Source organism: Capricornis sumatraensis, chromosome 9, assembly GCF_032405125.1.
Source record: "Capricornis sumatraensis isolate serow.1 chromosome 9, serow.2, whole genome shotgun sequence".
Classification (NCBI taxonomy): Eukaryota; Metazoa; Chordata; class Mammalia; order Artiodactyla; family Bovidae; genus Capricornis; species Capricornis sumatraensis.
This window is the reverse complement of record NC_091077.1, coordinates 19046905-19061530: the sequence shown is the minus strand read 5'-3', so window position 1 is coordinate 19061530 and position 14626 is coordinate 19046905. Positions and strand designations below refer to the sequence as shown.

The window sequence follows — 14626 nt, the reverse complement described above, 5'->3', positions numbered from 1 at the left end:
AAGGCCTACTGTGTGCTGAGGACTGTGTCAGTAGAAAAACAATAAAAGCTTCATTTATTGGGCACTTACTATGTGCCAGGCACAGTGCCAAGGGCTTTGCAGAGTAACAGTAAGAACATTTACTGAGCCCCTGCTACATGCTAGGCACAATGTCAAGGGCTTCGCAGAGTTAAAAGTAAGTGTACTTATTTACTGAACACCTACTGTATGCCAGGCATAGCACAGGGATAGAATAACAGTAAATGCATGTATCTACTGAACACCCAATGTGTGCTGAGCACTGTGACAAAGGAATAGCAATAAAAGCTTCATTTACTGGGCACTCACTATGTGCCAGCTGCCATGCCAGGTGCCAAAGCTTTATAGCCCTGTTAATTCAGTCACTACTATGTCAGGGCTTCCCAGGTGGCGCTAGTAGTAGAGAACCTGCCTGCCAATACAGGAGACGTAAGAGACGCGGGTTCTCTCCCTGGGTCGGGAAGATCCCCCGGGGGAGGGCATGGCAACCCACTCCAGGATTCTTGCCAGGAAAATCCCACGGACAGAGGAGCCTGGTGGGCTACAGTCCAAGGGGTAGCAAAGAGTCGAACCCGACTGAGACTTAGCATGCTCACATTACATTTCAGGCACAGTGCCAAGGGTTTCACCGAACAACAGTTAAAACATGTACTTATTGAACTCCTACTATGTGCCAAGCACAATACCATTCCCTCCTCGCCAGTGGGGAGCGCTCAGAGTGCCCGGTTAACCGGCAGTCACTCATCACCCTGGCATCAGGCTTTACAGAATAAAAGTAAAATGTTTATCACACACCTGCTGTGTGCCAGGTACCATGCCTGAGGAAGAGCAAAAGCTCCACTTACTTATATGCTGGGCACAGCACCAACGATGGAATAACAGTTAACAATAGTTTACTGAACACCTACTATGTGCCCAGGGAACAGCACTAAAAGCCCCACTTACTGGGCACCTACTATGTGCTAGGAGGGTCTCTAAAAGCTTCATAGGTTAACAACAGGAGGATCCATTTACTGAAAACCTGTACTGCCAACGACCCTGGAGGGCACCCCAATGGTTACTCCTTGGCCTCACTTGCAAAGAAAACAATGCCTGAATCTTGAGTACCTACTGTGTGCCAGTTAGCATGCCAGGGGATATGCAGAGTAATAATAAAATCCCCTGTGTATTAGATGCCTACTGTGATGGCCCTAGGGCCAGAGCTTTACAGGTAACACAGCTCATATTTAGCATTTACTGTGTGCCATATTTAGCACCTACTGTGTGCCAAATTTTTAATAACTCATGGTTCTTCTGTTCTGAGCCCCTACTGTGCACCTGATGCTACCCTAAGCCCATTACTGATCAACTGTCTGTCTCATTTATTGAGTACCTACTATAGGCTGGTCTTTTTTTTTTTTTTTGGTAGGCTGGTCTTTTAACAGCCCTCTGATGATAAATGTAGCTGTTGCCATCTAGGCAGTGCCTACTGCATGCCAGGCCCTATGCTAAGGCCTTCACGGAAAAAGAAAAACAGTTCCCATGTATTAGTACCTATTATGTGCTAGGTACTGTATGAAGGGCCCTGTAGAACATTCATAGTTTTCATCTCTTAGGCACCTACTATGTGTCAGGCACTTACTGGATGCCAGAGATTGGGCCAAGGGTTTTGCAGAGTGATCATCGTAGCCCCCATGTTTTGAGGACCTACTGTGTGTCTGGGACCAGGTTGAGCCTGTAACAAACTATTAATAGTCTCCATTCACGGAGTGCCAGCTCTGGGCCCAGCACCTCGTCAATCCATATTTAGACTGAAAATAGCTGCTGCATTTATGGAGCACCTACTGTGTGCTAGGCAGCTTGTTAAGGGCTTTGATAAATAACAGTGATACTTCTCATGCATTAAGCACCAACTGTGTGTGTTCAGGGCTTTATGGAATATCAGTTACAGTCTCCATGTGCTGAGACCCCACTAGGGGCCAGGCCCTGTGTTAAGACCATTACTAATAATAAACCTCACATTCTAAGCATCTTCTGCATGCCCAGCAGCCTAGGCCTTTTACAGACTCAAAATGTGGCCCACTGATTGTGCCTTATTTAATTCTCACAACCCCTTAGGCGGCCAGAAGTAGCCCCCCTCCTCTCCCACCCTACGTTCCCGGGAAATGGGTTTCAAAGCCCACCGGGTTGCCTGGTATTATCGTTGATTGTGTACCCACTGGGTGCTAGGCCCTATTTTACAGGTGAGGAAACTGAGGCCCAGAAAAGGCAAGTGGCCTGCCCTTAGGGCATGTGGTAAGAGCCAGGACTTGAAAACAGGCTCAGCAGCTGTCCACAGGCAGTTTTGGTTGCAGCTGGGAAGTCAGAACTCCGCCAGTGTGTTTATCAGCTCAGGCCCTTTAAGGATGCCTGGAGTCACACACTCTCAAATGCCCACGACTCTAGAGTCTACCTCCCCTCCTGGGCAGCTCAGAGAGGTCACTGGCCTTGCTTGAGGTCAAGGTACATAGAACCTTCAGCAGCCCCAACTATTCATCATGTGTGTTTATAGTCCACTTACTCTGTGCAAACCCCCTGCCGAGATCTGGGACACAGAGATGAATCAGAGGCCTCTGTCCTCAAAGCCATCAACCAGGCCACTTGAGACCCCAGAGGCCACTCAAATGACTTATTGCAGCCAGAACGACTCTCTGGACTCACTTAGAGAGAAACACTGGAGCCTTCCTCCAGAGCTAGATCCTTGGGGGCCCCTTCCCCCATTTCTTGACCAGCCACGCCCAGGGGAGTGGGGACTCAGGCAGGAGCAGAAAAAACAACCGAGGAATGTGCTGGAAGGAATGGATTCGCTGAGAAAGAGGGAGGAAAAACAAAACCAAAACCGTAACAAAAGAAGAAACAACCGTGATGGTGGTGATGATGAGAAAAACCATAATAAAAGAAAGAAAGACGCCTTCCAGAAAACTCCCAGTCTGGTTACCTACCTTCCACTCTTCAACTGCTAACTTAAAAGACTTTCTTACGAGGGAGGGAATGGCGGAGTGCTGACCTACAAGGCCAGACCGAGCTCTGGGTGGGTCTCCAGCCGCAAGTGGGGCGTGCAGCCCTGCTCCAGCCCCAGTGTGGGCACGCTGCAGTTCCAGGCTGGTGCCGACGAGGCGGAAAGGAGGGACGGTGTCTGGGGAGACCCACGGCTGAGTGGTCTGGCCTCCACCTACCCTTGAGTTCGGCCTAAGAAGCCCGCACTCCCCGCGGAGGGGAGGGGGGTGGCATACGCCTGGCCCTGCGTCTTGGCTGACAGTTCTCTCGCCCCCCAACTGTCTTGGGGTGCAAAGTGGGGAGTCCCTTCTCCCCCATCCCTGCCCTGGGCCGCCCCGGAGGTTTGCGTGGATGGGCCAAACCGCTTTCTTGACGACCTTGGCGGCCGCCTCCTTCACAATCCGGCCCAACCTGCGTGACTTCTCAGGAGGGGGCGGGGGGCGTGGACGCGCACATTGGGGAGGGGCATGGTTCCGGGTTCCCGGTTCCTTGGCAGGCGTGCCTCTCAGCAGCGGCAGCGAGGTGAAGAGTTTAGGGGGCTGAATTTGGGCTCTGGACTGTCTGCACAGCCCAGCACACTGGGCACAGGCTAGCGGGTGCACGCAGGGTGGGCCGTTTTTGTGAACTCGCTGGAGACCAGCGTGTACTCACCTTCGCGGCACCTGTGCCGGTCTCTCACGTGGCTGCCCAAGCCACAGGACACCCTCACTGATCGCCTCACGCACAAACACGCCTGTGAGTTGCGGAGCGCTTGGCTGGGCCCCAGCGGGGTGGGGAGGAGGGTAGGGGGCGGAGGAGGGGCGGGGTGCTGTCTCCGAGGAGGCCCCTGATTCCAGCGGCCCAGACTTTCTGGCCGGAGTTGCCGTCTCTCTCGACTGACCCGTGACCCCCTGTGCGCACACGCCTAAGGGGTGCCTGAAGGTTTGAACACCAAGGCGACTTCCGGAACATAGGCTCGGGGTAGCTACGCCTGTGACTGACTGAACAGGGGGAGGAGAAGGACGGGGCCACGGCGGGGGCCACCTGGGCCAGACTGAGCAGAGAGGAGGGAGCAGAGGGAGCAGGGGGAGGCAGGGAGGCGGTGGGAGGAGGGGCCGGCCTCGGCCCTGAGCTCAGCAGGTGGGGAAGGGGTGCGGAGTGTGGCAGGGGCCACGGTGTGGCCCAGAGCCAGCTGCAGTGTTCTGTCCAAAAGGTGACTTTTTGTGACAGGGAGGCCGGGCGGGCACAGCGAAGAACTCCAGGAATTCAAGAACCCTATGTTTTGGATAGCCGTGCACTCCCCCCAGGACCAGGCATCAGCTCTGACTCCCCCCACCCCGGCCCCCACCAATGGGGACCCCTGTTTGGGGGCCAAGAAGGGCCATTTGGGGAGGTGGGGTCTTCTCTGCATCCTCTGCTCTCTGGGAAGGATGGGGTGCACGCTGCGACTGTCTCATGGACCCCTCCAAACGCCTGTGAAATGGGCGCAATGTGGCCATTATTCCACAAGCCCCAAACCCAGGAGAGGCAGGGGAGAGAGAAGGTGCCATCAGTCAAACCAGCCATGGCTGTCCCCAGGGGAGATGGAGAAACTGGGGCCTGCGGGGTCCACGGGCGAGCCCCTCACTGCAGCGGCGGGGGAACTGGGGCTCAGCGAGGATTCTCGTGCTCCCGAGGCGGAGGAGAGAGGTGGGATGGGCCAAGGTGCCTCCCACCCTTGTGCAGGCCCCGCCCGGGTCAGTGCACAGGCGCCGGCCAGGTCCCCCCCGCAGGTCAGGGCGGGGTCCGAGAGACACCTACTGGACTGCAGCGTGCGCTGCCGCACCACCGAGGTGAAGGCGCCCAGGCCCTGCGGGGAGCGCGCCGCCAGGCGAAAGGCGTACTCCGTGTTGGGTTTCAGGTCATCCACCACGAAGGCCGTGGCCGGGTCAAAGGTCCTCGCGACCTGGGGGAGGGGCGAGGAGAGAGACCCGGATGGGGAGAGAGACAGACAGACAGACAGACATCATGGAGAGAGATAGACACAGACCCACAGAGTGATGGAGATGGAGAAAAGAGAGGTGGAAAATTTAGTAAGGGACGGGGCAAAGAGAAGGAGGAAGAAAGATATTCAGGCACCTAGTCCCAAGACAGAAGAGCTGCCCAGAGCGGGTGCCTGGGCAGGGGAGAGGGGACGAGTGCCATCCCCTCCCCCACGCCACCCACGCACCTCTCTGCCGTGGTCGCCTTCCCGGTAGAGGAGCTCGTATTTGATGATGCTCTCCTGCCGCGGGGGGCTCCAGGAGAGCCCGATGCTCGTCTCTGACTTGGCCTCGGCCCGGAAGTTCATGGGCTGGCCGGGCACTGCGGGCGAGAGGGGAGAGGGCTGGTATCATCAAGGAGAGGCTGGGGAGGGGGTCCACCAGCATAGGGTACCCAACCTTCGAGGTTCCCATCCTCCCCCAAAAGAGCTCCTTAAAGCTTATCACTGCCCTAACAAGAAGGATTATGAGGTTCTGGATGCTCCCAGAATGTTCTCCACTGTTCTCATTTCTCTTCTTTTCCCGGGACAGCTCCCTGTGGCCTGTTGTTGTCAGCTGCCCGCCCCAACTCCCCCATCCTCTCTGCTGCCAATGGGAAAACATTTTAAAAATCCCGTTCTCAACGCACCCCAGCATCTACCCTCTTCCCCTTAATTCAACAGAAAATTGGTGGGGCCCATAACTGAAAATATAGATCCACCCTGTGTCTGCTCTATGGCAGCAGAATTCCAAACCTCCTGTCCCTTTGCTTGAGCAGTGGCCTGACTCTCCCTGGACTCGAGGTTCCCAAGCCCAGAAACCCATAGAGAGCTGGGGCCCATGCACCTGCATGTTGTACACCCCTACCCCCAGTCCCTCGCCCGCGCTGTGAGAGACCTGCCTTCAGCACTTTGGGTTAACATACTTTCTGTTATTTCAGTGATCCAGTGGGCAGGGATCGCTCTAGTGAGAGTACCAAACGGAGGTTCTCAAACTCACAGATGGATGAGGGAGGGGCAAAACAAAGGAGATGGAGGCCAGCGGAGGCCACGCCCCGTTTCTCAGACGCATCGCTACCAACTGTAGCCCTGTGTGTGGGCTTGCCAGATCGGCTTTTCCAAGGGTGGCCAGAAATCTGGGTTTTCTAGGACACCCTCTTGCATTGCGACGCTAGCGTGAAAATACTTGAAAAAGGCCAAATAAACTACGTGGTGGCTTCCAGGTAAGACGGCCTCCTCTGTGTGCTCAGAGGCACATCACCGCATGGCCGCCTCCTACTGCCTCGTGGGGCTTGGGTCCCAAATCCTTCCGTCCTCCCATCCCCCAGAAGTCGTGCATCACGCACGCAACTCACCTCCCTGCTGAGTCTTGACCTGGATGGGGTCTGAGAGGGGCCCGTCGCCCACGGAGGTGAAGGCCAGTACACGCACCGTGTATGTTTCGTCCTCCAGAAGGCTGCCCACGGTGGTCAGCAGGCTGTCGTCCACGTTGTGCTTCTGCCAGTTGCCCACGGGGTGCTCGGGCTCCATGGTGTAATAGATCCGGTAGCCCCGGATCAGGCCATTGGGTTCCACCGGCTCCTCCCACTGGATGATCATGGTGGTGGCACTGAGCATGCGCGCCTGCACGTTCCTCGGCGCACTGGCGGGGGCCTGCTCGCCGGTGCGGGTGACCACCGACTCGCTGGGCGGACCCTGGCCGATAGAGTTGACGGCCGACACCCAGATCTCATACTCCGAGTTGGGGCTCAGACCACCAATGCTGTAACGCGTGGTGGTGATGTCCTCTTTGATCTGGTACGGCCCATCCTGGCTCTTGGATTTATATTCGATGACATAGTAGGACACGGGGTCTGGATTGCCTGAGTCCCACGTGATGGTGATGCTGGTGGCTGTGTTCTCTGTCACCACGGGAGTCCCGGGGGCTTTGGGGAGAGCTGTGGGTGGGAGGCAAGGTCACATGTCAGGCATACTGGCTGTGAACCCTCAAGGCTGTGTAACTTTTAGTCACATGACTGCCCTCTCAGAGCCATAATTTCTTTGGTGGTAACGCCTGTCTTAATGACCCCTAGCCTACCATCTGGAGAAGGCAGTGGCACCCCACTCCAGTACTCTTGCCTGGAAAATCCCATGGACAGAGGAGCCTGGTAGGCTGCAGTCCACGGGGTGGCACAGAGTCAGACACGACTGAGCTACTTCACTTTCACTTTTCACTTTCATGCATTGAAGAAGGAAATGGCACCCCACTCCAGTGTTCTTGCCTGGAGAATCCCAGGGACGGGGGAGCCTGGTGGGCTGCCGTCTATGTGGTCGCACAGAGTTGGACACGACTGAAGTGACTTAGCAGCAGCAGCCTACCATCTATAGCAAGTATTGGCAAGGTATACGGCTTATGTATTGCTGGTGGCTGCTTCTGTGCTAAGAATTACTAAGCTCTGTCATGGTAGCCCAAAAGCTGCCACCAGCCAGCTGTGAGCAAATGGGCAGGTGTCAATAAAACTTTATTTATAAAAACAAGTGGAGGGCCAGATTCAGTCCATGGACTGTAGTCTGCTGGCCCCTGTTCCAAAGCTAGAAAAAATATCTGGGGGCAAACTGCTCTGAGTTTCACCACAAACTTGAGACATCAAGAGAGTCAGTAATCCCTCCCTACTCCCCAGTGCTCCATCTCTCTGAGTTTTGCACACGCTATTTCCTTTTCTTAGATATGTTCTCCATCTGTTTTGGCTCATTCCTGTTCAACTTTCAGTCTTCCCCTGACTTAGCTTTCCTGGGAATTGGCACCTTTATTCTGGGGGTCTGAGCGGTGCTCCATGGCCCCTGTCACTGCCCTAATCAGCATGCATCATAACTGCCAGGCTACACGGTATCATCCACTTTGGACTGTGAGCTCAGTAGAACAAGATTGGGTCTCATTCCATGGGGCCTGGCCCACAATAATTTGTCATTAGTATGTTGACTGTCCTGTTCACAGCCAGGAGTGTCTGAGGCCAGAAAAGTGACTCAGAAGCTTTTCCACCATTATGCCCCACCTATACCTGAGGTGCAGGGATGACTTGCCTCCCCCACGACCCCTGCTTACATTTCACTGTGATCTGGGCCACGGCCTCGATGACGCCCAGGCTGGACATGGCCACGCACGTGTAGTTGGCAGAGTCCTTCACGTCTGTGAGTTCCAGCACATTCCGGCCCACGGGCATGTCATCCTCGGGCGTCAGGTCCTCGGCCCCCTGCATCCACTTGACGTATGGCATGGGTGAGCCCACGGCCACGCAGGTGATGTTCACGTTGCCACCTGGCATGATCTCGTGGCTCATGGGCAAGATGGAGAACCGTGGTGCCACGCGGCGGACTGGGGGCGTGGGGTGGGAGGGAGATGCAGGGAAGGGGGTGGTGGTGGGAGGGAGATGCGCAGGGTTGGGGGGGATGGGGAGACGGAATGCAGAAGAGAAAAGAAAGAAAAGCAGGAGGAAAGAAAGGAAGAAGGAAAGAAAGAAAAAAGGAAAAAAAAAGTGGAAAACAATTTAAATATAAACAGGGCTGTTTCCTTCCCCCCGGTCAAAAATTTTTTTTCGTCCAAATGAAAGAAAATAACAACAACAAAAAAAAGAAACAAATTAAAAAAAAAATTCCAACACAAAGAAACCAAAACTTCAAAGGAAGGTAATTTCACAAACAATATATAGAGAGAGGTATCCGATATATAATAAAAGAGACATGAAGCATTATTCCATAGCAACAGGGTTTCAGAGACCAAAATGGCTGGTCCACAGCACAGTTAGAACACAAAAATTTATCAGTGGTTTCTCATCTTTGCTGACAGACGTGGCTTCAGGGAGCAGCCCCTCTGCTGGCTCAGAGGAACTTCAGAAGACTGGGGCTGTGGGGGCCAGGGGAGGGGGGATGCTCTGGGAAGGTCGGATGGGAGGGGCGAGGGCACAGGAGGTCATGGGAAGAGTTGGGGCAGCAGGCAGAGGGGGCCAGGATGTCGGGCCCTCCCATCCCCACTCGCTCTGGTGACCTGGGGTCCCCGCCCACTTCCCCAGGGGGGCCCTCCAGGAAAAGATGAGAAACTCTAATGAAATTTTTGTGGTTTGGGGGTATAGAAACCCTTCTAAAAGCTTCTGTCGAATCTGACAAGTTTCCATTGATAGATGCAGCTCTCAGAATCACAAACAGCATGCAGAATAGGTTGGTTGGTTGAGAGGTTTAAAGAGAGAGAGAGAGAGAAAGAGAGAGGAAGGAAGAGGCAGAAAGTGAAAGAGAGAGAAAGTTAATGCGAAGAGGCCTGGATCTCAGGGGCCTTTAGTGCACAGTCATGGGGGGAATCACAGAGGAGAGAGAGAGAGAAAAGAGAACAGACAGGAGACAGGGAGGGACAGAGAGAGAAAGGAGGGGGAAGGGGCCCACTTCAATGCTGCATATTAATTCTAGCGGATGTGACCCAATGTGACACGTCACATTGTCACATCACAGCCCTGGCATAATAATAAGTAGGATATTAATAATAATCAGAATCATAAACGAGGGAATGAGCTTGAACACTGAGAAACAGGGACATGTCCTGTGCATTTCTTAGCGGGAAAGCAAATGCGGCCTTCTGTCCCAATCTCGCAGACCATGAAGGCGGCAGGATGCATTTCGGGGGGCTCCATTTTCGGAAGCTGGGTGGGTTTCTGGGTTGGGTGTGTGTGGGGGGGAAAGAGGTGGGCACGAATGGGCACCTAAACTACCAAAGGGCACAGCTGCCCCATGGGAAATGTTGCCCTGTGGGGGAAAGGACTTGAGTCAACTGGTAAACCCTTCTAGCTGGATCAAGGTTGTCCCTGGCTTCAGGAAACTACATGGACATGCCCCCAGCTTCGGGCAGGTCAACGAATCTTGTCTCAAACTGTAGGGATGACCACCTGGAGGCTCAGCAAGGCTAAACAGGACCACAAAGTAACTTTCACATGAAACTGGGGTGCTCATGGTGGAGGGGTCTGGCCTGTCCTGCAGAGAAGGGGGCTCCAGGGGCAAAGGGAGGCAGCCCCGTTTCCTCTCTCTTGGCATGGGTTCCGAGCTGAAAAATCTCAAGCCTTGTTTCCTGAATTCCAGCAGGAGGTGAAGAAGAAGGGGAGCTCTGTGGGGGCGGGAGGGAGGACCAAGAAAGCTGGCAGCCCTTCAGAAAAAGAAGCCCCACGAAAAGTCCAGAGTCACATTGGAGACAGGATGGAGGAGCTGGAAGGTGTCAGCAGAGGAGAGGAATGGGGGGAGGGGCAGGGAGGGGCAGGGAGGGGAGACAGAGGGGCCATGCAGACAGACTGGGGAATGAGGGGCGGCGGGGTAGGGCGCTGAGATGGGGGGCAGCTTTCTGGCAGGGCTGGGAGGAAGGCGGGGGAAGTTGGGAGGAGAATGGGGGGTCCGGCCAGCCAGCGGACGCGGTCCAGGCCAGCCGCCGGCATCCACAGCGAGGCACGAGTGGGATGCCCAAACGCTGCGTTGTCATGGAAACAGAACACGATGGGGGATGAGCGTGGGGGAGCTAATTAATCAAGGACAGAAAACGGCACTGACGTCCAAAACAAAACCAGGAGAAACAAATGAAAAACCAAAGTGGGGTGGGGGGGATAATTCAAAACACCAAACAAAAACACCCTCTAAAACAAAATACCCGAAAAGCAAGAAGAAAAAGAAAACATGGAATGGGTGTGGGGCTGAAAATCGGGGTCTGAAAGGAGGAGGGCTGTGGCTTCCCCAGGGAGGTACCCCCCAACCCTGGCAGAACACAGCATCTGGCCTCCCCACCCAGCACCCAAGGGCCCTGGTAGAGGCTTGAGGTGGCCTCAGAGGTGAGAGCCTCATAGGCAAAAGAACCTTCGGAGCAAAACAACCCAGCCACAGGGAGCCCCACTTCTCAGTGACACTCTCCTTGCTGCTTGTTTTAGAGCTGAACAGAGACCACATCAGTCTAATCACACAGTTCAAGGTGCTCCCCTCAAGACCTCAGGAAAACCTGCCCAGGCTGGGGTGGGGGGCTGATGAGGTTGCATAGCCCTGTGGCCTTGGGAAGGGCCCCTCATTCTCTGGGAGCCTCAGTTTCCTCCTCTGTGAAATGGAGGCCATCAGTGATATGCTGAGGTCATTAAGCTGACTGGGGCAGTGCCCAGCACATAGTAAGTAGGTGCTCAGCCTGGGCATGGGGCCAGTGAAGTTCCCTCTGGTCTTCCAGAGTGCTGGAAAAATCAATGAGATATTTAACATTAAGGAGGTTTCAGGATGAATCAGAGTTGTTTTTTGTTTTTTAAAAGAAAGCAATAGGAAGAATATCTATTGAATCCCTCCCAACTGAGAGGCCAATGACCTTGTACCCATTTTGTGGATGAGGCAGTGGAGGCCCAGAGAGGAACTAAGGCTAGCTGGAAGACACAAAGAAAGGAAGTGGTAGGGCCAGAGCTCAAAGCCCGGTATGCCTGATCCTTACCTCCCAGATAAAGTGAGCCTTCTCTTACCATGGTAATTAGCAAGAATTATACAGCCACGTGTCCCTTCTTGGTTCTTTCACATTTGTGTCCTTACCCTCTGGGGATACCAAAGAGGGCAAAAGTACCTCACCTATATACATCTCTCAACTAACTAATCACCAGTTGAATAATATCCAGCAGCCACCATAATAAATGTCCAGAAGCCATCAGTAAAAGGTTTATACTGAAAGGGATTACTGGAACATTAAAAGGAGTAAAAGCTAGCTTTACGATTTAAAGATTAAATAGAAGCCAGATTTATCCTTGTGTAAAACTCAACATCACACCCCAAAGACCCTGCTCACATCTGATCTTATCTTAAAATACCTTCCTTTGGGAGTGTCATAGTTTGGAAGGTGCCTCTAACACTTTTCAGAAGTAGACACAAGGCAAACATCTTGAACATGTAAAAGACTTGCCATACAGGGTTGTTAATTATAAGTCAGTTAAGTGTGGGAGGGCATTTATCAACAAATGTAATTTTGGTGCTCACAAATCCCCAGCATGGCCAGCAGCCATCAATTAAATGGATCTGCCAATATGCTGTAAAGGCTGACACCTAAGACACTTTGCCCACTTGCTTTCTCGCCTACCCCATTGGTTTCTAAGGGTGTGCTGCAAGAAGAGGGCTGGTTTGCCATGACTTAGGGGAGGACTGTGCCCATGAGCACTAGGTGGCTTAAACACCCGCTGCAGGGGGGTCCTCACAAGGCCTCTGGGTGCCCTCCCAGTTGGCAAGGGCGGGTGGCTGACGCTGTGTTCTGCCCAGTTTGGTGCTGACTCCCACCCACATCATTTTTCCACCCCTGGCTGCAAGCTTGAGGTGCAGGTTAGAGAGTAAGGTGGGCACGGAACCCACGGGACGGAATGGCCCCGCGGGACCCCCGCCCCCAATTACCGACCTGAGTGGAGGGTCCAGGCAGGTTATAAGGGGACCACACCAGCCTTGGTCCTCAGCACGCTCCAGCTGGTTCTTGTTTCCAGCTCTTCTCGTCACCGAGTAGCCGGGGGGGTCCCAGTGGGGGGGACCCGTGTGGGTGCGGGGATCAGGAGGGTGGGCGGTGGTAGGGGGGTGGCGGGTTGGAGGGGATGGGTCGCTTCAAACCCCGATTCACATGGAAAAACAACTCAAAAACCATCAAAGCAACCGGGAGACGACCCCTCCCCCAGGCAGGAAGAGGCAGAAACTCAAAAACCAAAAAAGTGGGGGGGGGGTCGGAGGCGGGGAGAAGGGGAGAAGGGGATGGGAAGGGTTGGGGGGAGAAACTCAAAAGTGAGGTGATCTGATTGAAGCACTAGGTAGGGAACTCAGCAGTGTCAGACATCTCAACGAGTCAGCAAGCCACAGCTCTGAGGGGGTGGGGTGGGGGCGGGGGCTCTGCTGGGCATTTTGGGGTGGAAGAAGCTGCTGGGTGCTCCTCCGGACTCCAAAATGAGGACGGGAAAGGGTGGGGAAGGTGCCAAGAAGTTCTGCAGCCTCCATGGGGTTTACTCAGGCTTAGATTACACCTGTCAGGGGAGGGGGAGGGGCGTCCAAGGCCTAACTCCAAAGCCCCTCCACTGAACCCCAGCCCGTGGCCCAGGGAGGGTAGGGACCACTCCATGGCCTGCCCTGAGATCTTTCTCCCCTCCCGCCCATCCTGCCTCCCCTCTCCCACTGCCAGCTCCCTCTGCTGCTCAGATAGCGCGAGGCCTGGAGGGACCTGGCTGGACTCCCGGCCCACAGACTGACCAGCGGCCTTTTGAGCTGGACATTTTACTGCCCTACAGATACTTTTTTATTGGGTTTTTTTTTGGTACTCTCTGTCTCCCAATTTTTTTTTTTCCCAGTTCTAGCAAAAAGGGGCATGGTGTCTTGCCAATTGACTGACTCCCCTTGCCCCCTTGCTGCGGCCGCCAGAGACACAGGGCTCTCTGAATGACGAGGTGTAATCTAATGTACCCCCTCACCCCCAAAAAACAGAGGAAACAGCAATGCAAAGGGTGTGAGGCAGGCAGCAGGCGAGAGGCGTCTAGAGCTCAGTGTTCCTGCGGAGCGGCCCCGCCCCCGCCCCCATCCACCATGCCCGAACAGAGAAGAAGCCTGCCTCCCCACCCCTGGAGCCCCTCTCCCCTCGGGGTGACGCTGGGATGAGGACAAGGGCTGGGTTCTGATCTGCCACTGCCTACCACCAAGGTCACGTCAGGGACTTTGAGGGGTGGAGGATGAGGCGGGCGGGCATGGCCAGGTGTGACCAGCAGGAGCTGGGGGAGCTTGCCAACATTCCCCTGTGGCAGTCTTTGTGGAGACACAGGAGGCCATGGGGGGGGGGGTGATTCCAGGCCCAATATCTATCTACTCTTGTCTGGGGGCTGCTGGGGGGGGAAAGGGGGACACCTGGAGATCGTATCTACCAATTATATGGCTTGGGTGCCAGAGATTTAATTTTAAAAACAATTTGCCCCACAAAATGCCATGCTGTGAATTGATCTGAAGGGGCCTGGGGATGGGTTGCAGATAAAGGGTTCTGAAGAACACCTGGAAACTGGGGCAATCTAGAGCTCCCTCTGGCATCAGATAGAGAGTCCCGATCTCTTAGTTCAGCATTGGAGAACCAGCATTAAATTATCCTCATCAGGCTCCTTCTAAAATCCTGACAACATCCTGAGTCCCTTGAAGGTGGAAGGTTCTCTCCCGCGTCTCCAGCTCTAGCATCTTCTTGCGTCATCAGGTGGGTGCCACACCATCTCACTGGGTCCTGTGCACCAGGGTTCAATTATGCTATGTTGCTAGACCAAACGGCAAAGACACCATCTTCAGCCGCTCATTCACACCTTAAAGGCTGATGATTTTAAAGAAAATCAACAGCCAGGGAGAATGTAATTCTGAGCTACATTTTCCTTAGGGAGGTTCTGGGATTAGAGCTGCCAGCTGCATTTTAAAAAATGGACCTGGCTTTGACTTTGGGTCCTTTGAATCTCAGCAACTGACTTCAGGAGAAGGGTAAATCTGAATACTCCACCCCCTGGATCACCCAGGGTCAGTAGAAGCTGGAGATTGTGAATTGAAGGAAGAGCTAGGTTGAAGGTGGGGATTCCTTGCAACTAATTCCCAGGACTGGTTGCTCTGGCA

The 14626-nt window shown here is 54.2% G+C and overlaps 1 protein-coding gene across 7 annotated transcripts in view; it reads right to left on the bottom strand.

The window, feature by feature from the left end:
• Nucleotides 1-14626, bottom strand: part of PTPRS (protein tyrosine phosphatase receptor type S) — a 65260-nt gene that overhangs the window by 25872 nt on the left and 24762 nt on the right. For all 7 annotated transcript variants that reach the window (XM_068979350.1, XM_068979356.1, XM_068979352.1 and 4 more), the window contains 4 exons: nt 8094-8363; nt 6367-6948; nt 5222-5355; nt 4813-4957 (listed from right to left, as the gene is read on the bottom strand). In XM_068979350.1, the coding sequence (XP_068835451.1) occupies nt 4813-4957; nt 5222-5355; nt 6367-6948; nt 8094-8363 (1131 nt within the window). The remainder of the gene's footprint in view (nt 1-4812; nt 4958-5221; nt 5356-6366; nt 6949-8093; nt 8364-14626) is intronic.